A 26,322-nucleotide genomic window follows, 5' to 3' on the forward strand; every position below is an offset into this window, starting at 1 on the left:
ATACGCAATTCATATATATTATTATAATGTACCGAAGTACATATGATATCCGGTGTGGCTTAGTGGATAACGCGTCAGCACGTAGAGCTGAAAACCCGGGTTCAAATCCCGGCGCCGGAGAGAATTTTTCTCCGTTCCATTACTCTTTCATCGTATGATGACGCAGAATATCTGCATGGAAATATCATATGTACTTCGGTACATTATAATAATATATATAATATGCGTAAATCATTCCGTTGGATCCCGGCCAACTAGTCACTCATTACGAGTGCACCTCAGCACATGTGTGGACTTCGGTCCTAGGTTCATAAATATCTATGACGTAGTGCAGAGGGCGGCCACTAGAGGGAACTCAAGAGTTGGAACTTAAAACTGAGACGATTCTTCCGGCGCAGGGGTGGAATCCGGTGTGGCTTAGTGGATAAAGCATCAGCACGTAGAGCTGAAAACCCGGGTTCAAATCCCGGCGCCGGAGAGAATTTTTCTCCGTTCCATTACTCTTTCATCATTCTAGTTAAGTATAAACATTCCGCTAACCAGCTTTCTTATTGGTTGAACTGTTGTTGTCATGGTTACCGTGGAGTAGAGGGATCAACGAGTTAGGGACACAATTTGTCTCATTTCATATTTATTGCCCATTGTTTCACCAGTTCCTTTTTTTTTTAAGAGAATTTGCAAGAAAAGAAAAATACAGTAGTACACATGGTATGTATGCCGGGCTTTGTTACACATCTATGCATGAAAAAAAAGAATGCTGCTAATTAACAAAACTATGGACTTAACTCAATAAAATTTACCGAACTCACTAAACTTTTCAATAGCGTGTGTAACAATATTGGCTTGTTTATTACCAAATAGACATTGAATAAAAAAATATCCACACGGAATTTTCCGTACATATTAACTCAAGTACACAAAACAACACATGCCATTTTTTCTGTTGGCAAACTGTCATCTTCAATTTTTGTTCCTATATCAACATATCCAGTTACTTTAACCCATCCATTGGCGTGCGGTGCTATTTCTCGATGGGGAACAGGTCAGAAACGCTACTACTGCTACTACTACTACTACTACTACTACTACTACTACTACTACTACTACTACTACTACTACTATTACTAATAATAATAATAATCTGTATTATGATTTAGAACATTATCAATCCTTTTTTTTTTACTTTATTTACAACTTAATCAGAAAAAGAATACGTTAATATAAAACAAATGAATGATATTCGTATTATATTATTGTTATTATTATTAGGCCTAGATTAAAAGTCGTTAACTTATCAAGCGTACCTGAATTAACTGTTTACTTGTACTCCAACTCCATTCTCCTTTATTGTTTTAAAAACTTGTCAATGACCTTACTGTAGAAACTATCTTCCTTCTTGAGGCAAGGCAGCAAATCTTTTTAAATAGAAATGTAGGACAAATTTGACAGTCGTTCCTCAGTTTCAATGTTCCTAGAGTAAGTTTTCACTCTTTTCAAAGGAGAAAATGATCGTTCCACACTAGCACTAGAAGCTGAAATTGTTGAAATTAGCTAGCCTAATACAGTTTGTACAGTTCGGGAAAACCATCTTCAGCAAGGTCTATTTGTTTCAGAAATGTAATTGTGTCTATTAAACTTTTTCCATTGAATCCTTCTATATTATAGGCTGCTATGAGTTCGGTCTTCAACTCAGGAAAATCAAAATGCTCACCATACTCGTGTTTTAAAGACTGGAATGCACTTTCAGGGAATTATTTTTTATATTTAATCCGTTTTTTGGAGTTCAGGAGCTCAAGAAATTTAAGCTTCCCTAAGTTTTGAAATCTTTCTGCAAGTTGGTGTGAAATATTGTCTATTATTTCGTTGTATAAACGCAAATAATTTGTCTTTGCGTCAAGATCCTTTTTTTTTTTTATCCAAACAGTAACTGATATCCATTGATTTCTTTTGCAAACCTCAAACAAAGTAATCGGTGATAGAGAAAAGCTCATTAAAAACTGGTAAGAGAAATAGGAAATGAAAACCTTGAAGTGGACTTGGTAAAGCATCGTTGAAGGTAGACCTAAAATATTCAAAAGCTTTAGACGAGTAATAATGTAAAGTTAATGCAAATGAACGCAATTCAACATCATACCCAATTGTCTTTTTCATTTTGATATTGTAGTTATATGCAGCACACACAACAGGCAAGTTTTCTTTTTTTTTTTTTTTTTTTTTCTACCTCCGTATACACAACGTTGTAAGCAGACTAATTTTTACAACAGTAGGCGCTTAGTTCAAATCTACCGTGTTTAGCTGTGACACCGCAAAGAGCGCTGTACAGGACAACATGGCCTCTCTATATTCTGTTTGTAACTCGTTGATTATAACTCGTTGAACGAGTAGTTACTTATGGTACTGTTATTTCGGAAGTGATATTTGGAACTTAGTATTTTGGGGGAACTGGAACACTTTGAACTGTTACGAGAAAATAACTTTTCCCCATCTCTACGATACAACTTAACAGAAAAAGTTCTGATTACAAGTGCGCCACACCACTTGCTTACATTACTTTTCTATATCTCCTGTCCTATATGCCTCATAAGTGGTTCCTTATTGGTATTACTTGTGAGGTTCAGACCTGTTTTCGGACCGCTTCGGACTATTGACTAAACAACTACTCGTACATAACTGATATTTACGTAGGAAGGGTGGCTCACTAGGCTGAAGCCGCTCACCTTTATTCAAGAAGTATTTAAACATTACATTAGATTTACTGTATAGCATGCAGGAACAATCAACCATTGACGTTGCGAGTGCGACACTTAAGAAAAATATTGTTTGGCTATTATTACAATTACTATAATATTTAAATTCACAAGTACTTTATATTTCCGCTGCAAGTTGTGTGAATTGACCGATGATTTTCAAATAAATTATAAAGCTACAGTTCTGTAAAGAATACTGGCAACCAGATAAGTACTGGGAATTTATTAATTTAGGGTTGATGTCTGTTAATTCATTGTGCAAGGGCAGAAACTGCAAATTGTTGTAACAATTATTGCTGTGGAGTCTAAATTGATTTTAAATTTCCGTGGGCACGGCACACTTGATCGTAGTGGAAGCTCTTCAAGTCTTCATTCTCTTGACGTGTGTATTGTCACTGCGAACGAGAAGGGTTATCGTTATTAAAATTGTGATTCATTTCATTTTAATACTTCATATATCTGTGAATATTGTTATTTTTTTGTATATCGTGTAATTATTATTCTAGTTCTGTTTTTCCTAATGTGCGGTTACAGCCATTATTTTATTTCCATGTTCTTTTGTAAGGATTTGTTATAGGTTATAGCTTACACTACATCAGGGCACTTGTAGGAATGACATGGTGGCAATTACTTTCTCAATGAAATGGAGCTCTTTATATAAGCTACACCAAATGAGGCAACAGAAAATTATTATTCTTGTGATTGAACCAAGCCGTGGTAAAATAGCCGCTAATAATGGCTTTCAGGTATAGCCCCCTGTGAAGCTGCCTTGAATAATTTCAATTGAAAAATTGTTGCGGGGCCGAGTATCGAACCCGAGACCTTTGGCTGAGCGCGGCAACGCTCCACCGACTGAGCTATCCAGAAACTGTCCCCCCGATACCAGCTCAATTTTTCGCTTTATATCCACATACCTCAAATGGGCTGACAGAATGCCAAAGACCCAACATAGAGTGCACACAAACTCTGTGTGCCGCCTTGAAGTGTGGTTTTCTGTTACGAACAGTGACGTATATTATGCAAATCTAGCTAGCTTTTAGGTGTAGCTCCCTGTGAAGCTGACTTGGAATAATTTCAAGGGAAAAATTGTTCTGGGGCTGCATATGGAACCCGGGACCTTTGGCTGAGTGCGCCAATGCCCTACCAACTGAGCTACCCAGGAACTGGACCCGACACCGGCTCAGTTTCCTTTGTAACATTGGCAGCATTGTTAACAGGATTTGAATACTATCTATGTGTCAGGCCAGGAACTTTTCAAACGCACCTCGTAAACGCACGCAGCTTACTTTCTGTAGATATTGCAGCACTTAAATATCTCTTACAGTCGCGATGGATGTAATCAAGAACGAACCTGCGGTGGACCCTTTGGCTATCCAGTGGAGTGATAACACTGATACAGATGAGAAGAAGCCCTTATCAGAGGTAAATTGAATCATTAGTTGTAACTGCTGTGTGTGACGTTGTTACGTGTTTAACATTGTTGAATAAGACATGAAGTTTTATGAAAATATCTCTCAGTTTATAATCATTAGTCTTTCATTATAGTCTATGAAATTTAAAATCTACAGTTGTGTGTGATGTTTGCTTTCATATCACATGTTATATGCTTCTCTTATACTCTTTGATAGTATTTTAAATGCTGATGATGGCCGCTGGTGTAAATATACTTTTAAAATACCCTTCAATCAAATTGCTTTTCATAAATCCTCTCATTTGTTCAAATTCCTTTACCAAATACACAATTTAAATTTTATAGTCAACCAGGGAAAACTGTCCATCACATACCGGTACTTGGAATTGAGGGACTGTAAAGGTAAGTGTTCACTACATCATATCGCCCTCGGACGAATTGCACACAACGGATATTTTAAGTAGAGTGCGTTCATTGTAACGGCTCTACTTCATCACCTCACCGGATTCCTTATCAGCCCTTTAAAACTTTTGACGTACGATATTGACATTGCTGAAAACAAAGGAGTTTTGAGGTTAGGTCTATTATCCATGAGTATTAGCAAATAAGAATTTGTAATTGTTTCATGCTTCTTAATTGAAGAGGAAGAAACAAAAGAGATATTGGTTACATAATATATATGTAAGAAACGACTTGATTACTGTAATGGAATGCCTCAAATTATATAATTCTTTGTAGTTTTCTACAAGCGAAATAACTTTTCCGTCTGCCATTTTGGCGCGGCACTGAACATGGCACAACATAATAGTACAGTTGACCAATTAAAATTGATTTGTTAAAGAAGGCCATGATCGCACGCATCGGAAAGTTTTCTCAACCGAGAAACGCGGACGGATTTGCCGAGAGCCGATGCGTGCGATACGATATAGTGAACGCGGTTACATAACAATTACAGTAAATATTGTCATTTTCCGATTCGTACAATGAGTACGATACGATGTAGTGAATGCTTACCTTAATATAATATTCCAACTACGGAATTAGAAGATCATTTGCACAACCTCTACTAAATTAGGAACGACTGCGTTAGAAATAACTATCCTAATGCACTATTGGATTTCGACAGGCTCATACTTGATGATTCCTGTCTTCTCATCATCAAAAGTGGAAGTCTTACTGGCTATTTGTAGAATTCCTGTTGACACATCTCCAAGTTGCGACCATGTCTTAAGGAAAGTCATTAAAATCTTTGTCGTGGATGACCTAGCACTGAATTATTCTGTAAAATAATCATATTGAACTAGTATAGTTAGGATACCAGTGTCAGTAAAATTACTTTTTTCTTCTTCCAGCTGGTGTGTTGTTTTTATATTTCAGTGTTTATGAGCTCTATTCTAGACACGTAATGACGATATATTCCTCACTTCTAGAAGTAAACATTTCCATTTTTGTGTCAATTATTTTCTTTATGCTGTATTTCACATTGTGTTAATTAACAGTCAACCTGCAGTATGAAGACCAGATTGCAGAATGTAGCACTTTGAATCACGTTCTTACAAGCTGTTATGTGTTACAAATGCATTGTATGTCTATCTTCTGCAGGAAGGGAATTTATTGGATCTCCACGTGGCTGGAATAAAGACGGAAAGGGTGGACCACAGCTATGATCTCACATCAGATATTAAAATCGAGGAAACTGCGATGCCAACAAATTTTGTTATGACAAAGTGTAAAACTGAGGTATGTTAATCCCATAGAATTTGTTGTATGTATTTATTCACACTGCAATGGGTATATACCCGGTGGCAATGGTAATTAATTACACTCAATAATGACACTAATAAACTTATTAATTAAAAATACAATTAATAATAATATAATAATAATAATAATAATAATAACAACAGGGAATATAAATTAAATTAAATGATCACTTAAAATAACATTTGAAATATTCTAATTTGTATCTTAAAACTAAGATCGAACTAAAACCCACGAGTATGATATGTTCATATCTGCACAAGTACCTTTCAACATTACACTCATTTCGCTGTCAACTCACTCACTGCACTGGAACTACGACACATTTCACTGATTCTATCCTGATTTCACTAATACTTCAAAAACATTTCACTGTTCAAATACTATGCACTGCCACTATAAACTATAAAGCTTCACTGACAGGAACACGTTTCACTTACACAGCACACTTCACTGACACGACATACTTCTTCACTTGCACAACACACTTCACTGACACAACATAATTCTTCACTGATACAACACTTCAATAACAACATATCATTTACACCCTTTAAATACTATGTATAATTACCGTTTATTAGTAAGGTCCTTAAGCCTATTTTTAAATGCATTTTTGGTTGTTGGTAAAGCCTTTAGTAAGTTTGCAGGTAAAGCATTCCAGTCCCTGATAGTACGATTGAGAAAAGAAAACTTTCCAGTGTCCGTCCTCTGCCTTCTTTCCCTCAATTTATATGAGTGGTCGTTCCTTGAAGAGTAATTTGGCTGCTGCAACCTATTTTTTATTTCTCTCCAGGTGGGCTCACCTCTGTATGTTTTGAACAGTGCGCATAATCGAATTCTCGTTCTCCTGTCCGTGAGTGTGTCCCATTTTAATGGTGAATTTTTCCGACAACACTTAAGAGCCCGTTTTTGAATCTTTTCCAGTGTCTTAATATGTTCTAGTGTGTAAGGATCCCAACATGCAGCACCATATTCCATTACTGGACGTACTAGTGATTTATATGCAATCTCTTTGGATTTATCAGAACCTTTTCTCAGTACCCTCATCACAAAGTGTAATGCTCTCCATGCTTTTCCCGCTGTGTCTGTAACGTGTTCCCCCCAGCCGATATCCTGTCCTTTCTCTATTAATCTGTTAGTTTTGCACACACACACACACACATACGCACGCGCACGCACGCACACTCACTCACTCACTCTCTCTTCCCCTCCTCCTCTCACCCTCTGTGTCCTCCCTCACTCTCTCTCTTGCCCCACCTCCTGCAGAATCACACGTAGTTGCTCCAGTGTGAATTGCACATGCTGCATTCCCTATCTTCCATTGTAGACCACGAATCTATTCGGCTGCTAGACAGATACGTTATGTCAACTCTTCAAAGGTGTTCACCTTCACTTTATACAAAATGTTTTTAAATCTAGCCCACAAACAATATCCTAATTGAATCAACATCGAAAGATCTAAACGGCATATTCTTGCAAGTTGAGAGGGCGCGAAGACATTCTTTTCCCCCTCCCTATTCCCCAGATACTGTTAGCGACCGAGCAGTAGCTGTTACTTCTTATACCTGCACCCCCTACGCTGTACACTGAACAAAATAAAATATTTAATAAAGTACACTAGGGGATATAAAATGCAGCCATACAGATGTTTAACAATGACTTGTTTCAGTATATTTTAGTGTCATTGTTATAATATTTTCAACTGGCTACTAATAAAATTAACAAATGTTGGTTTGAATGTTGGGGAGCGACACAGTGCAGATTGTCCCAGTGTGTATGTCGCAGTGTAGCAACTAGCGGTGGAGAAAACATTTATCTTTTGCCCTGAGTGGTTTGAGATTTATTTCGTCCTTACACTTTACTTCGTAGTGTTTTGTGAATATCGGTATAGGAAATAGTGTACATAGTGTAGTGTTAATTTCTTATATAAGTACATAGTTTTTTTATTTAGGCTGAGGACCGTATTTTATCGTAGTTTGTAAATTATTTAACGAACATTATGGCTTCCAGCAGTGTTATAAAACATAAAAAAGGTAAACCAATGCGAAGTGGTCAGAAGAGATGTGTGTTGAATTTATTTCAAACGTTACGTGCTGAAAATCCAACTTACAGTTTAGAAAAGGTGGCTGAGATGACTGGAGTGGGAAAAGCAAGTGTTTATCGCATCAGAAGAGAGGCGGAGATGAATGACAATGAATTAAAGAGTCTGGTGAAATTTTGCAAAACTGTTCCACTATTAGAAAAATACGACGAATTCACAAAATCAGCAATAAGATCTAAAGTTCACCAATTCTTTTTTCGTCAAGAACTGCCAACTTTAGACAAAATATTAGCTGCGGTGAACGGTGATGAAGATAATAGTGATAACAACCTACCAAAATTCTCGAGGTATGTTAATTTAAATTAATTCTTGATTTCAGCACAAAACAAATTATGAAAGTCTATAAAAATATTTCTGTATTATAATGTTATTATTCATAATTCCACTTAAATTCACTGCATAGTACTATAATTTGTGTAGCTGAACGTAGAAATGCATTACTACTGGTTCAGTAGACCTATGCTTATTAAGATCGAAATACTTAAATTTAATATGTCAGTTGTACGCCTGTTTTAGTATTTATTTCTTCTTACGTTACAAGTAACTGTCGTATATTGAACTCATTAAATATTTTAATATGCAAATTATTGATATAGATAGCAATAAAAATAGAACTGATTTCTTGGTATAGACTTTCGAAATATAGATTTTGAATCTTTGTGTTGTACGTCAATTAGTCGAACGTTTTTACGACGGACTGTAGCACCTTCCCCTTCACTGGCGGTAGAGAGTGTGAGTAGAGGGGAAAGCCTCTCAACCAAACTGAAATGGGGAGTAGATGGCCAAGCAGAGGGACCACCACGCCCTACCCAACGTCCTGGGAACCTATCGTTTGTACAATGGACTATTTCCCCTGAAAAGTGAGACAGCTGACCATCATCCTCGACATACGTTATTCCTCGCATTTGGTAAGGTATTTCTTACAATAATGGAGAAATATCTTTGGCAAAAAGTGCAAGTACCTTTATCCCATAAGACTACCCACGAAAATGAATGGCTCAAGTAAATTATTATTCACCAAGCCACACTGCCAAGTCAATTTGGATTGGAGACTAAATAAAACGAATTTTGACTTCTACAGTATAAGGCTAATTGAGTTTAATTTCTTTTATTAACTCTGTCTGTTTAATAAACTAAAGCCTATATCTTTATTTTCACCTAAGTACCTCTGTTTAAAAAGAATATTTCGTTACAAAATTCGTTAAATAAGATGGAATTCAACATTTAAATTATCGTATCTGTCAGGATTTTAGTGTAAAAATTCTTATGAAATATGATTGTAAAAGCTTAAAAAAAGTCTTTAGTTAATATTTACTAACTGATTTGAATGTAATTATTACATATACAGTGAAACCCCGATAATACACGCCCATTTGTTACACTATCCCGCACTATACGCTCTTTTCGTGCGATCCCTTGACATCTCTATATAAAAGCATGCAAAATCCATCACTTAATGCGCTCATCATCCCATTTAATACATCTTTCATCTGTTGAAGATTGTAAAATATCGTTCTTTAAAGGATACTGAGAAAATTTTCTTGGACTTCTACATTTACAACTAGTGCCCGCATGATCAATAATTTATAGGAGTCTTTATTTGGTGAATACAATAGAATGGAATGCGACCCTTGAGTACCTACAAGACTACTATTTTCAGAGCCTATCCTTCTTGCTGGCAGTTTTAAATCGCATTGTCAGTGAAGACTTGACAAAGTGGAAGGGGAAGCGGTAGACAGTCCAAATCCTTCTTGCAACAAACCCCTTGCAGCAGTGTCTGTGATTCGTAGATTCATTAATGTTTACAGTAGTCAAATTACTGATGTGACTTCCGATTTAAATAGCGTAAAAAGTGCAGTTGTTCATAGTACTGAATCAAGTGTAAAACAGAAAACAATTTTTGACATTTTCAATAAAAAGGTCGACCTGGTTGGCAAGTTGGTATAGCGCTGGCCTTCTATGCCTAGGGATGCGGGTACGATCCCGGGCCAGGTCGATGGCATTTAAGTGTGCTTAAATGCGACAGGCTCATGTCAGTAGATTTACTGGCATGTAAAAGAACTCCTGTGGGACAATATTCCGGCACATCCGGCGACGCTGATATAACCTCTGCAGTTGCGAGCGTCGTTAAATAAAACATATTAAAATCAATAAAAAGGGCACAGTGTATTCATTCTGAAATTTTCTGAAAGTAAAGAGAATAAAATAACTTTAATCGTGAATAATTACACTATTTATTCCTTAAATTTCTTCATAAATGTTTATGCTGATTCATACCTTTGTGTTAAAATTTTAAAATGTATAAAAATGTCACTCTCTCGTTAATACGCTATTCTGTTTAATACGCTATTTTTATTAGGTCCCTTGAGAGCGTCTTATCGAGATTTCACTCTTATTTTTTATGATTCATTTCAAAATATTTAGATATCAATATGAAGTAACAACACAAAAAATCTAAAAGCATGCCTATTAAGTGCACTGAAGTATTCCTAATAACTTCATAATGGCTTGATGGGAATTTAAGCACTTACAAAACATTGTGCAGCAGCAGTGTAGTGCAGAACTGTTGACCATGTGCTGGGCAGTTTGTCAGTGATATGCTGTAGCTTTGGCTCGGGAATGCGAGTTTGCTTTCAGCATATAAAACCAACAATAAATTAAATAATACTATCAACAATCAGTTACGCCACACCGATACAATTAACATGAAAGGAGTATACATGTTAAAGTGCAAAACCTGTAATGCCAAATATATTGGGCAAACAAAACGGAATTTTAAAACAAGATACAAAGAGCACATCTCCGATTTTAAACACAATAGAACAAAATCTAAATATGCATCCCATCTCATTCAATATGGACATGAACTTGGATCAATAAGTGATACCCTAACAATAATCAAAACATATAAAGATAATACACGAATAAACACGGCAGAAGAATATTATATTTCGAAATATTATAAAAAAGATAAATCATTGATTAATGAAAATTTACCCAATTTACAAAACACACTATACAGCATGTGATGCGGTGTATTCATGCGCGCACTATTTGCTTCTTACGTAAACTATGTCAAACACAGGTACACAGTCTCCACTTAGCCAGTACACGACCAACATCCACAGAAAACACTTCCACAACTAGTGAGTATTGTTCAATGTATGTAGTTAATATAATTAAATATTTCCGACTTGCTCTAGCAAAGTTAGAATTTATTACCGACATTTACATTTTATTTAGTGTACTTCGTAGCCATCCCATTTTTTCAACATTAATTGAAACCGGACTTTCAATCAAATTTATATAACAAATTGCACCATTTGTTTTAACTAAGCTAATATTAATTTTCAACACTTAATTTCTTTCAGCGATTTCAGACTTTCGATTCACACCATGTTAAATAAACTTCTACAACATCACTACTACATTGAATAATTATCCGTAAGTTTCATTTAATACATTACAATTATTAAAATCAAATCCATCAGTTTCAAAATTAGATTAACTACCTACGACTTTGATTATTTTTCAGTGTAACATGAACAACAACAGAACATACCCCATCATCTGATTAATTATAAACAGTTTAAACCGAACATATTGGCATAAACAATAACACCAAGATCTACAAAATATATGCAGTTATAACAGGCCAGAATTTTATACTATGATATGGAAAAGTGAATACCTTGTAACAAAATATTGTAATTTGCAAATCCTCACATGCATAGTAAAGCATTAAATAGAGTTAGCTCATCATATTTTATCTTACTTTTAGCCTCATATCATTACATCGTTCATATTATCGTTCACATGAGATGATTTGCAAAGAATATACCCATGATAATATAAGTATATTTTAAGTTGGGGTATCCACAATTCAACATTATAAAACTAATTCATATAATTTTTTAATAGGTTTTACCTTCATATGACAGTAAACATGTATTGTATGTGAATTGTGTAGATAACATTGAGAGTATTGATATTGTAAAATGACAGAGTGTATCTGATGTTGTTGACATGGTCAACGAAAATGTTCATACATCACACAATTTATTATGTAAAGGTTAACACCTAACAAAATATATAATGTAGTAAAGTCAACGACTGAAAAATTAAATTTCTAACTTTAAAATTAAGATTATTCTAATAATTTTCACACCTCTGTAGTACATTATGCAATGAGCCTATAATGGTAGTAATTAAGACGTGAGTATGTTTGTTTATGAAAAGAGCGCAAGCGAGTTTAATAATTTTCATACGAGCGTCTTAATTACCATTATATGCAAGTTTCATATGACATTTTATGCTCGACCATATTTCTAACTTGAAATTATTCGTAAGTATTCATGTTATGGTTATATAGGAGCGGAACTGACCTTCTAAATTGTGAGATGCGCGCAGACGCGAAAGTATTGATTTTTTCCGAGGAACGAATGTTATTGACCTTGATATAATCTAGAGAATAACATGAACATTAATCTTGATATAACCTGGAAATTGATTTCGAATTATAAAACGAGATGACAAATTGAATTTATTTGAATATTATTTACAATTAACGCTAATTATTATAGTAACAGAACATAACCTTCTGCGACAGTATTGGATTTCCAGCCTCCGTGACGTTTCGCTAGTTGTCTTTCGATTGAATATCCGAGAATAATCGATACTTGCGCTTTTATAATGCTACAATGGTGATTTCTGATTGGCTGAACAACTGAACTATAAAGAATAGGTGTACTGTAATGGGGTGCATTAAAGGGCTACTACCAGGTGTATATTTACTACATTTCGGCATGGTCGAGCATAATGAATTTACGAATTTACTCTAAATGTGGAGCTGTGCCACCTTTCTGTGCTATTCCGTCTTTATGTTTCAGGAGGAGTTATGTCACCTGGACACAATAAAGGACGAGCTGAAAGTGGAAGTTACGGCAGAGGAGAATGAGATTTTGACCGATAGGTGAGTGTGGAGTGAGAGTTTTCACACTCTTGTTTCTTTTATTGCTTCATTATCATAATAGAACGTTAATTTTAAAACGTCCTGACATGAGATGGCTTGGCCGTACACTAAGAAATAGTATGAAAGAAAGCCAAGTACGATTTACAAATGGGAAGCACCAGGACGACACAATTTTTTTTATTGGGTTATTTTACGACGCTATACAACATCTAGGTTATTTAGCGTCTGAATGAAATGAAGGTGATAATGCCGGTGAAATGATCCGAGGTCCAGTACCGAAAGTTGCCCAGCATTTGCTCGTATTGGGTTGAGGGAAAGCCCCGGAAAAAACCTCAACCAGATAACTTGCCCCGACCGGGATTCGAACCCGGGCCACCTGGTTTCGCGGCCAGACGCGCTGGCCGTTACTCCACAGGTGTGGACAGGACGACGCAAAACTGACAGATCACGGAAATCGTAGAAGGAGAAAGACTCTATGAAGGCAATGCGGGTATACAGTTATATACTAGGGCATTTGATAAGTAATGGCAACAATGCTGTAAATGAGTGCTCCTAGCGGTGACCATTGAAATCTTGTACAGAGCGATTATTTAGTCCTGACAGCTCAACGACGCGAAAGAGGGCAAGTAATAGGAGTAGTAGGAAGAGCTCCGGAGTAGAGAGATAAGGGCGAGCGGTCTGTAAAGGAATGCTGTACAGCTTAATTGTACTAGAAACACACTGCTTAACTGCATGCGTGACATCCGATTGCTACGAAGGCAAGCGAGTGACTAACCCAAACACCCCTTGGGATAACTAAATGGATTCGCCTGACCCAGGTGCACATCCCTGGCGACTGTCAGGACTAAATAATCGTACTGTACTACGTAATACAGCTGCCATGGTTTCATAAATTTGCAATATTCATAGTCTCCAAGTAGCCATATTTTATAAATACTGTGGCTGTTTCTGATTTGTAGTAAGCAATACAGCCCTAAAGGTATTGGTGCTCCATAAAAAGCCAAGTTGCGAGAAAAAAACATGCAACTTTGTGCTTTAGGATATTACAAGAAGCCTACAGGCCAACAAGGGTTAGGTATTTTAAATTAAATGAATGTAAATGTATTATGTTACTTACAAGAAGGAAGTATTTATAATAATAATAATAATAATAATAATAATAATAATAATAATAATAATAATAATGATTTATTTAACCTGGAAGGGTTATTTAGTTAGTTATGAGAAAAGGGGAAAGAAGTTGAATGTAGGAATAGTTTTTAAGACTATGGATCGATGAAATTTCTAACTTCTGTATTTTTACACTAATTATTTTGAAACTTTTACCACACATTTCTCACAATGTGGGCATGCAGTACACAAATGTTCACTTTTCAATTAGTGTAATTAATATTTGTTGTATTTTTAATACTCAGTTATGATTGTCCCAATTTTTAAAGTTTACATAATATTTCTTTAAATTTATATTTAAATCATTCTTGATAGATGTATGTAAAATATGACATGCGCTTTTAAAATTCCTCCAATTACGTTTTGAGAAAAAAAAAAATTTACTCTTTTAGCTCTTAATTTTTCAGTTTTTAAAATCTTATTACTTTTTCAACACATAGTGATTTGAATACTTTCAATAGCAGAATTAAACATATTTGTCAATATGGTACTTCACATGCTTTTGTGGACGTCTTTGAAAAATTTCAATTTGAGATTGAAGAAAAACTTCATTCTTAGAGCATTTTGAATGGTACAAAATGTTGAAAATAGGAAAGTCGACAAAGTGAGTGTCAAAGTACAGCAAGTATATGACATATACTATCGTTCTGGTCCCTTTTAAATGCGTCCTGAGGGGCTTTCAGTTGTCACAGAGGCAACATAAGCAGAGATATAGCAAACTGAAATTCTATTTTATTTTTAGAGTTGAAAACAAAATTTCCATTTTTAATGGTTTTTTCGTTTTCTTCGCCATCCACAGGCTTAAGTGTAGCTCAAAGTAAGAGAAAGGAATTAGGATAAGAAGTGAATAAATTACAATGATGGTTAAGTGAAAGTGAAGGGACATAAAAGACATAGTAAGAACAGGCTACAAGGGTCACAATACATCTGTGTTTAAAGTTCTAAATGCTGTAAATAAGAGCCTGCTGGCCCGAATACAGAAATGTGAAGTGTCAGCAGGATAGAGTATGTTCAGATATATATATATCATATCATATCATATCATATCATATCATATCATATCATATCATATCATATCATATCATATCATATCATATCATATCATATCATATCATATCATATCATATCATATTTATCCTTGTATTCAACTCACACCACATTGAGTTTAGAATGACTAATTTGTTTATATGACATCATTCTATTTCCGACCAATGAAGTGTAATGAAATTTTGAATTTCGACCAATCAGAATCAAACATCGCGATAATTTTTGCAGCTAGATTTATCACTATCAATTTATCACATGGTCGTTCTTTTGTTTAGTCGGTGTCGCCAATTGTGTCCCTGTAAATTGATGAGCATGAATCCATTAAGCTGCAAATACAGGGTTAAACTGTTCTTTCAAGTTTATGCATTCAAGCAATGAATGTAAGATTGATTGCTAATATTAATTAATGTATTTACGCATTGATGACGAAGTTCAAAACGGTGCACCATGTGGACACAAAATCTTCAGGCATCTTAATTGAACGTACGTTAACTTGACCATTTCAATATCCTTCCCAGACTGCATGTATACACGCATGGAAAATTGAACTGTGTAGATGCAGCTTCAGTCCTGTTACACACTACAGCAGGAATGAGTTTGTCGATCTATGGAAAATGCTTTCATGTAGCACGGAGTAACGGTCGAAATAAGGCAAGCTGACATATTGTCCCGCGCCCACAGGTAACTAACCTATGAAATCTGTATTGCGTGAATGAAGTTAAACAATTAAGCCTAATAGAAAATCAATTATATACAAGGTCTTTGATCAAACTGCCTTCCGTATGGTGTAATAAAATACAATATTACATAGTTCTTAGTTCTCTGTGTAGTGTGTAATGTAACGATGAAGTACTAAATAAAGTGCGAAATTCTACTTCCACATCTTCATCTTCTAATTCCATGTCCATTCTAGGCTATCTGAAAAAAATTACACTACATTCAGAATCGATAACTGCGTTTTCAACAAATATTCATTTAATTAATGCATTGATCAGGTTATTTGTAATTATATTATAAAATGGTTAAATTATATTATGATTTCAGCAGATAATGAAAACGTATTTCTGTAATAATAATAATAATAATAATAATAATAATAATAATAATAATAATAATAATAATAATAATAAGAGAAAAGTGCAGTACATGTAATTAACAATGTTAAACCTGTATTTCGCTTTTCGCAATTGGCATTGCTGAATAACATCCAATTACTTTATTGCAGTAATCGATATTCAATCCATCTCAAGTTCACGATATCTGAATAGGTTAAGTGTTCGTAAATATACAATTATTAATAATTTGTCAGCGAATTTTAGGGATATATTGTTTATATAATTTTTATTTTATTCACGAAATAGTCCTAATAAATCTCAAACCTCTCGTGACATTACTACAGGTAAATTTTCGTTTCAGCTTTGTGGATATTGAGAAAACTGTATCAGAATGTGATGGGATGGCTGGTGAAGAAGACACTTTGACACAGTGTGGCATTAAACATATAATTTTACTCAGATTAAAAGAGCAACTTCGGAACACTGGCAGTACCTAACGTAGTATTTGTCTACTTGGATAAACCAGTATTTGAACCGAGGTTGCCAGCATGGGAAGCCTCCCTTCTAGCCTTTAGTCTAACTGTGGACCAAGATACCACAGCACTAGCGGTTATTATTCGATGTATTTTCTTACATGCATTTTCATCGTAGTAATCAAAAGTCTAATTTGCATAACTTGCTTCACATTACATTTTTTTAGTTTCGTGAAATTCATGTATTCATGCGGCCTATAATTGCTTCCTTGTGCCTATACTTTGCTTTAATTTGTTGATCTGAGTTCTAAATTTGAACCTGTCTAATATTCGTAATCGGATATACTACAGTAATGCTCAAAAGTATTTTGTAGGATGCCAATTTCGAAACTATGTGGGCATAAAATCATTCAAAATAATTTATCCACTGTTGCAATGAAAAGCATGTATTTCTCTTACAAGTAACACTAATGTATGCACACTGTGATGAAAACTGATGTAAATAAAAATTTTTTTTCGAATGACAAAACCTCAAAAGTATTTTATAACTTTGAAATGAACTGAATATAAATAAATCCTTCTGTTTTAGTGAAAAAGAACTTAGTATTTTGTAGCATAACCTCTTGGTTTGTTGACAACATCGTCTTAGCATAGAATCCACTAGACTTTTCAGACGTTCCTTTGGAATGTTCAGCCATTCTTCCCTTAAAATCTTCAAAAATTAATGTTTATTGGAGTACTGGCTGCAACGAACACGTCGATCCAACTTCTTCCTGAGATGTTCTATTGGTTTAGGTTGGAGCTTGGAGGCCATTCCAAAATCCTATTTTTTTTAACATATTTTTGACATGGGGTGATACATGTTTCGAATCGTTGTCCTGTTGAAAAATCCACTGCCGTGGCATGCATCTCCTTCCATGTGGCACCATATGTTATTCCAGGATATTCCGGTACATGAAACGATCCATTTTGCCCTCGACTTCAGTCGGATATCCAACACCACTTCTGGAGAAACAACCTCAGACCATGACGCTACCATCACTGTGCTTTATTGTAGGAACCTGATACCTCTTGTTGTTTCTTTGATTTATAAGAAGAGGTACATACGTAACACCATCAGAGCACAATAGATTAAATTTACTCTCGTCATTCCATAGGATGCTAGACCATTCTTGAAAGGTCCTCTTGGAATATGTTTCTGCAAACTTCAGTCTGGCCTTTCGATTTTTTCCAGATATCAGTAGCTTTCGGTTAGGCCGCCTAGCATGTAAACATGTAAGGCCCGTAACACACTTGCAGAGTTTTCGCCAGCGAGAAATGTGTTGCGAGAAAATTAAAAAATTGATAACATGGATTCAGATGGACGTCCACACATTGGAAGAGGTTCTCGCTCGAGGCAAAAACCTCGCGCGAGTTTCTCACTGGAATCGGTAGCTCAGCGAATTTTCTTGACTCATTTATCAAAGATGTTTGACATTTGTACTCTTTATGACGATTGAATGTAGAAAAAGATATCACAGGTGACGATGAATTGTACTGTTTTTATTTGAAAATGAGGAAAGATGGTTGATAATTACAGTCAGAAACTTATCGAACTTGTACGATGTCACCCGTAGGCCTATTTATATGATACACGGGATGAAAACTATAATAACACGAAACTAAAATAAGAAATCTGGAGACAAATATAAGATTACCCTGAAAATAAATAGGCCTTTTTTATTTTGATGAGATTTAATAGTATTAATTAAACATTTGAAATAATGTATCTATATGTCTTAACGGTTTACATAATTTTAAACAGAACATAGCAAAGAATCCTCTATCATATCATGAATGGCAAAAAACTGTGGTCCATTCAACCTGAAATAATGGCTAAACGTATCATCATTCAAATCGAAACCAGTGTCCAAAACTCGCCCTGTGATTTTCAGACATTTCTGGCTTTAATTTTAGGCCTACTTTTTCTTTCCATTAACAAAGTATGTTCATGTAACTCCATTTCCTTATCATCTGAATACTCAGATTCAACACAGCGTTCGTACGTAATTTGTGAAGTACGACAATTTATTTATAGGTTATATATTTAAGTACGACAATATACGTAAATACATAACCTATAATATTTTCCACAACGACTGATTACTATAATCAGAAAAATGCTTTCTACATGAAGCAGTGCATAGATGATCATAGCGAGGTGCGATCTGTGATAACGAGAACTCGCCAAGTGTGTGGAGGAGGCTCTTCGCCTCTTTCTCGCAACACATTTCTCGCTAGCGAAAACTCTGCAAGTGTGTTACAGGCCTAAACCTTGAGTACTTAGGCGACGTTTTACTGTTTAAATATGTAGATTTAATCCATAATTTGTTTCCAAGTCGCTCCATATTGCCATTTCCGACTTCAGTGGGTTAGCAGGAAACTGTTTCTTTACGATTCAATCTACTCTGTTTGAAGTTTTCCGAGGACGAACTGATCGGGGCTTATTATTTACATTGCCTGTTTTTTTTTATAACGCCGATATATAAGTTGGAATTTTCAAGTTAAAGAAACGATAAAAAAATCTGTTCCTCCATTCACTGTTTGATTCGCTTGAGAAACTTCTTGCTCCAGCAACTAAAACTTACCCTAGTACAAAACTACAAACCCTAGTAATGCCGCACTTCGATTATTGTGACGTTTTGTTAAGTGACTTAAGTTCTGAACTGTCAGTCAAGTTACAGCGTGCTCAGAATATGCATCAGATACGTGTGCAACATCCGACGATATGATCACATATCACCGTCCTTCGCAAGTCTTTCGTGGCTCCGACTTAAAAAACGCAGAACTTTACACTCTTTGTCTTTACTCTTTCGAATTCTGCACACCTCAACACCAGATTACCTTACGTCCCGTTTCTCTTATCTATACTCTAACCACGACATAAATACCAAATCAGTTATCTGTGGCACGCACGCTTAGTATACCTCTTCTTAGAACATCTTGTTATTCATCATCTTTTACAGTATCCACCTCGCGTCAATGGAATTCCTTGTCACAAAGTATTAGGGGCTGCAAGACAATAAACACCTTTAAAACCAGCTTAAAAGATACCCTTATTAGCATTTCACTCCAATCATACTGATTTAACTATCACTGACTACATTGTTACTTCTTTCTTTAGACATCATCCTGATAGTGCTGTATTTTCAAAATTGTCTCATAATAATCTCTTTCTATTATCTAATATTATTTGAAATATAGTAACATTCCATGTATTGTAGCTTACTTCTGCTACACAGTTTATTTCAGTGTTTAATTAATAGTTCATAGTATTTTGTTGTTTAATTCGTAAATAACTCTTGTATACATGTAACTCTCATCTGAATCAAATTGTTGAATTCTTTGTAAGTTCATGCATATGTATATATACTTTTTGCTGGTTGAGTGGAAGAGGCCTTACGGCCTTAACTCTGCCAGCTAAAATAAATCATTATTGTTGTTGTTGTTGTTGTTGTTATTATTATTATTATTATTATTATTATTATTATTATTATTATATCACACACTTACTAGTTGTTGTGGTATAACAAAATCCTTGGCAACAGAATACTGTGTTTTGCCTTGTCGAAGGGTATTTAATGCAGCTTCTCTTAACTCCACTGGATATTCCTCTTGTTTCGGCATGCATTCAATCTATAAGAACAAGTAATTACGTGCAAGACATTAAAAATATTACATTTATGTCCGTAGAATGTATTACCAAATACTTATGAGCCAGAGATATTGAAAGTGTTATTGGTGTAAACAAAACTTACGAGTTTTCAGACAGCGTGACCACAGGAACGTGAAGCACCTTAGTAACTGACAGAGCAGTACGACTCACTTTGTTATTCCAGTATAATCCTTTCGCTGTAAGAAAAATCCTAATGTAAACAATAGCACGTGACTGAAGTGAGGCTTCATTGGCCGCTGTTTGGCGCCATAGATTCTCAGTATGTGTTCCCGCCTACTGTTGTACATTCTTTTTCATGTTAAACATTTCCCGTTACTCGTCAAGTAGGCCTAACCTCACTACTATGCATTCGTTTGCTTAGGAGACATTTACTTTATAATTACTGCAATTAAATTATTTTTAAGTCTTATTCTTCGCAATGAGCAGTTGAGGGTGCAGAAGCCATACTTCAGTACCACGTGCTTACCTGAACAACTACGAGCTCAAGTGACGTCAGCTTGTTACAAGAACAGACTATCTCGGTATTACTGTGGGTGTTCATCCGCGTTCATAGTACATAACAAAATATAAAAGTAGCCTTTCTTTTACATAGCGTTTTACATATGAGTGAAGTTAAATGTTCCATCGTATTTAACAACTAAAATTCAATTCTTTATTTTCAAATAATACAAATACGAACTATGTTTTCCTGCGTCACGTGAGTGTTTCGACTGGGAGCTAATCACGGGTATGACAGCAACGTGCTTATCGTCGGTCGGCGATCGAAACCTCGTAATTCCATTTACAAGCAAAATCGTTTTTTTGCCATAACCTGGCAACAAATAACATTTCCCATGTTCTATTAAAGCATTGTGACTCCAAATCTTACAGAAGCCATCTACTGACCAATTACAAAGACCTCGTATCTCCTTAGCATTTAATCTCAGACTCAAAGCCTCGGATCTCCAGCAGACTGGAATCACGAGGTTTCCACTGCTCTTAATCTCAGAATCAAAAGCTCGGAACTCCATTGGGTGGGATATTACGAGGTTTTAAATACCAAGCTGATTGATCATTTGCAGACTGAAACTGACATTCGAGGCATTGCGACTGATGCTACGTTAAAAATATTGTACTCTGTCTAGTGATCAGAATGACAATAATCCGCTGCAAACTTCGGTGTTACAGAACACAACAGTTCAGCAATTGTGCCTGCACTGTATGGAAATAATACGCAGAATAAAGGGAACTGAAATGGCGTTTTATTAGGCCTAAAAGATGAATAAATATATATATAATTAAATAATAAATGAATGAATGAATAAATAAATAATGAAATGCTCTAATTACATTCTTTTTATTTAGAACAAGATAAATATTAAACACCATTATTATGGTTCCGCTGTAAACTTCGGTGTTACAGAACATAACACTTTAGAAATTAGTCTGCACTCTGTGGAGGTATTGCAAAAACTCCTGTCACAGGCATCAGAATATCCAATACTTCCGTTCAACTCGGTAGTAATACTAAGGTTGATAAGAGCAGTGAAGAGGAATCTACTGACAGTATTTGTAATGAACATTATATGCCAAAAATAATAGCTTTTAGAACGAAGGTGAATCAGAAGACGAAAATGGAGGGAAGATAAATGGACGAAGTGAGTGACACTTGAAATTAATTGTTGCTGCACTGGTATACATTATTTTGTTATGGTTTGTTGAAATGGTAATGAAACAATATTTTTTTTTTTCATTTACTATTAGCAATAAAGTGGGAGAACTTAATATATAAGAAATCAGGATGCGGCTAATGGAAACTGATAGTCAACCAGAAACAACGAATGAAAGAGCTAGATCACATGGAGCTGGCGAAAGATGAGGCAGAAAAATGGAGATATGAAGTAGAAAGATGCATTCGTGTAATGCAAAAAGTAACTTTTGTAAAATAATTTCAGAAAATCAACAAAAGACAATTTTCGATCATTTCTGGACTAATCTGTCATGGGAGGAAAAAAGATGTTTGTAATAGGGCTTGTAGATTGTATTCCAGTTCAGCGTCGAAGGAGAGATTCAAAAGAATCTAGTCGATTTTATACTATGCCCAATTATTTTTCATTGGCAGTAAAAGACAGAAAGTCTGCAAGACCACGTTTCTTAACACATTTTCCATAGAGGAATGTGTCTGTGAGAAATTGGACCTAAGCTAGCTCTAAATCTACCATCAAACCAAAGAAGCTGTTAATAGTAAAAAAAAGGTAATGACTTAAGAATGAATACTTCTCTACTTTTTCTGAGCTGCCTAAATTGGAGTTCTATCATTACCAAACTACTTCCAGAAAAATATATTTTGAACCAAATTGGCAGAGTAAAGCTGCCCTCTACAAAGAATATGAGACATTCTATACATAAAAAAATCACAGACCTCAATAAATATATTTATGTAGGTATGTGATTGAGGAACAAAATTTAAGTTTATTTTCACCTAAAAAAACAACACTGTCATTTGTGCTGCTTTCGAGATGCAGGAAATGTTGATGAAAAATATTAGTATCATATTCTTATAAAATATGAAGCAAGAAAGTCTAAGGAAGCAGACAAAAAAAAAAAAAAGACACTAAAAGAGTACTGACTATTGACTTGCAGGATGTACTTCTGTGCTTATCTCTCCATGACTCAGCTCTGTACCATTAAGACGAAACTGAAGCTGCATAACTTTACGCTGTTTGATTCACAATGAAAAGATGTATTTTGTTATCGATGGCATGAGCTGAAGATAGACTAAATTCTTATTAATTTACCAGTATAATAGTGAGTTTTATTTACAAAAAAGTACCTGAAGATGAAGTAATTTTGTATAGTGATGAATGTACTTAACAAAACAGAAATAGTATTTGGGCAAATTATTTAATAGCCTTAACCATGAGAATTGTTCGGGAGTTTCTTGAGATAGGTTACAATCAAATGAAGTGTGTTCTGTTCACTCTACAATAGAAAGAAAATTAAGCAATTGGTAAATTTACACACCTGCAGTGTATGTTGAAGCATGCAAAACTGCCAGACAAAAAATTAGCCATACATCATGTAATATCTTCACCATGACTTCTTCAGAGTATGTAGTAAAGTTTCGAGGCACTTCTCCATTCGGGAATAATTATTGAATACAAATTGAATTTGAATTGTGCATGGGATATTATTTCTAAAAGGATGCAAAGAACAGAGAAAATGTGTCTTTACCACAGTTTATACAAATTCTCACCTACTTGCAGTAAATAAATAAAATTATGTCCCATGATTTCAATGTATTCTACGACTTCCTGCAGAACGTCAGCAGACACTTTCTTCCAGTTTAGTGGAAAGTATATAATTTTGTATAAATCCCAACACAAAGAACAACAGAAATATTTATAAAATTGGGAAATTAAAAATTAAAATTGTCTTTAAATTTGTCATAAAATATACAAACATGCCTGTATTCCACGTAAGTGTAGTCACTTACTAATTTGGCATCCATGTAGATGTGAAAAACTATTGAGATTACTTAAAAGAACATAAAGTATACGAAAGAAGTGTGTTCATTGAGTAAAAACCACGTAAATCCAAAGTCCTAACCAGTAACAAAAACCCGTAACTCCACCACACACAAATGTATATAATTTACAGTGTATACTATTATCGTACATTTAATGTATCACATTTCGGTTGCTAAATTCAAAACCACATCGATTTTGCTTTAAAAACACAGTCACAGCAACATTATTTCTTTCTTCTGTAAAATTTTCAATTTTGGATTTACGAGGTTTTGATCGCCAGCCGACTTTATGTTTACATTAGGATTTTTCTTACAGCGAAAACGGTCTAGATAAATAGGGTTGACAACCAAAAACTCTTATTACAAAATACTTTTGAGCGCTACTGTATGGACATCTCTTACTTTTTTTCATAGTTTAGCACAAGGATGCAAAGCTGTGCTAGAATTGTGACACGTCACAAGCGAAACACGTGATTCAACTCTTCCTTTTACCCCACACGTCATTGGAGATTGGAGAGGGGATAGATATTCAGTGTGCTTGTGGAATTTAACGCCGGAGGATTGTGGACGGAGAACAAACTCTTTCCCCTTGCTTCCACCACCTCCTTTCTCAGGTTTAGCGTTTTACGACTAATTCTATTGTGATGGTCGAAACTACCGCTAAAGGGATCTTTTGATTACAGCTCTTTGTACGCTGAGGGAAGTACAGTGCCAGAGGTGAACTGCAACACTGATAATGGTCCTTCAGGGAGTTCTGTCTTAAATAGTTCATCTGAACTTCAGCTTTACGATGAATCCATCACAGGAAGGAAGACCACAGAGTCACGGTCAGACGGTCACACTGACGAAGGTTCGTATAAGTGTAAATTTTGTGGCAAGTTGTTCCAGACTTTGCAAATCCATAGAATGCATTTGCGCACAAACCACAACGTCGAAAGAAGATTTGAATGTCATATCTGTGTGAAAAGTTACTTACGATTGAAACATCTCAAATCACATCTCCGTACGCACACAGACGAGAAGCCATTCAAATGCAGTGAATGTGGGAAATGCTTTATACACTCCAGTGCTTTGTCTGTGCATTCTCGAATTCATTCCGGCGAGAAGCCATTCAAATGCCACGTTTGTGGAAAATGTTTCATGCAAAGGGGTTATCTCACAGTGCACGCACGTTTGCACTCTGGGGAGAGGCCATTCAAATGCGATTCTTGTGGGAAAAGTTTTGTACGGTCGGGTCATCTCAAATTGCATATTCGAACTCATTCAGGCGAGAAGCCATTTGAATGCAGTGCTTGTGGAAAACGTTTTATACAGTCTAGGGATCTAACGTTACATCAACGTACACATACTGGCGAGAAGCCATTTATATGTGATGTTTGTGGAAGATGCTTTTTAGAGTCACGTGGTCTAAGAAAGCACTTACGCACACATTCTGGTGTGAGGCCATTCAAATGCAATGTCTGTGGTAAATGTTATATAAATTCTACTTCTTTATCAGTCCATGTTCGAACTCATTTAGGCGAGAAGCCATACAAATGTGAAATTTGTGGAAAATGTTTTATACAAATGGGTCATCTCTCGGAGCACACACTCATGCACTCTGGTGAGAAGCCATTCAAGTGCGATGATTGTGGAAAATGTTTTCTACGGTCGGGTCATCTCACACTACATGCCCGAACACATTCTGGCGAGAAGCCATTTAAGTGCAATGAGTGTGGGAAGTGTTTTACACAGTCAGGTGCTCTGAAAATGCATTTACGTATACATACTCGCGAGAAGCCATTCAAATGTGAAGTTTGTGGGAAATGTTTTGTACAGTCCATTGATCTTTTAAGGCATGTACGTACACATGGTAAGAAACCATTCAAATGTACTGTTTGTGGAAAAATATTTTCAAGAAAAGCAAATTTCAATGATCATATACGTTTGCACACAGGCTAGAAGCTTTACAGTGCGATATGTAGCAATTTTTTTTCACATATCTAAAATTGCAATTGAGCAATATTTGGACTCTGAGTAGGTACTGTCTTTGTTACGTTTCTTTCTGTGGTATTATTTTAAAATTTACTCACTGATGACAAAGGCTTAAATATTGAAGTTTTATCTTATCACAACCTTATTGCTTTTCGCTTTTATATATATCCAGGTATCACTTTATTATATTATTTCACACTGACATCCATGTTTCCCATTTTTGCCTCATTCACCTTTAGTGTTTTAAAAATGTTATGTTTTATTTAACGACGCTCGCAACTGCAGAGTTTATATCAGCGTCGCCAGATATCATTTGTTAGTTCAAAATAAAAAGACTAATTTTTATTTTTCTATCAACATAAAGACGATGGAATTAGGCCTAGAG

At 35.3% G+C, this 26,322-nt stretch overlaps 1 protein-coding gene across 3 annotated transcripts; it reads left to right on the top strand.

Annotated features, from left to right (window-relative positions):
• Positions 1–3,113: 3,113 nt before the first annotated feature.
• LOC138691623 (zinc finger protein ZFP2-like) lies at positions 3,114–26,077 on the top strand. Of its 3 annotated transcripts, XM_069813784.1 has the most exons (5): positions 3,114–3,237; positions 4,072–4,169; positions 5,761–5,898; positions 12,913–12,995; positions 24,647–26,077. In XM_069813784.1, exons 2-5 carry the CDS (start codon positions 4,077–4,079, stop codon positions 25,902–25,904), a joined length of 1,572 nt encoding a protein of 523 aa, XP_069669885.1. In that variant the 5' UTR covers positions 3,114–3,237; positions 4,072–4,076; the 3' UTR covers positions 25,905–26,077. The 3 variants fall into 3 exon arrangements, with proteins under 3 accessions (XP_069669885.1, XP_069669884.1, XP_069669886.1); XM_069813783.1 differs by having other exon boundaries at positions 3,114–4,169; XM_069813785.1 differs by lacking the exon at positions 24,647–26,077 and adding an exon at positions 16,629–20,068 and having other exon boundaries at positions 3,114–4,169.
• Positions 26,078–26,322: the final 245 nt, after the last annotated feature.

This window comes from Periplaneta americana, chromosome 16 (genome assembly GCF_040183065.1).
Source record: "Periplaneta americana isolate PAMFEO1 chromosome 16, P.americana_PAMFEO1_priV1, whole genome shotgun sequence".
NCBI lineage: Eukaryota > Metazoa > Arthropoda > Insecta > Blattodea > Blattidae > Periplaneta > Periplaneta americana.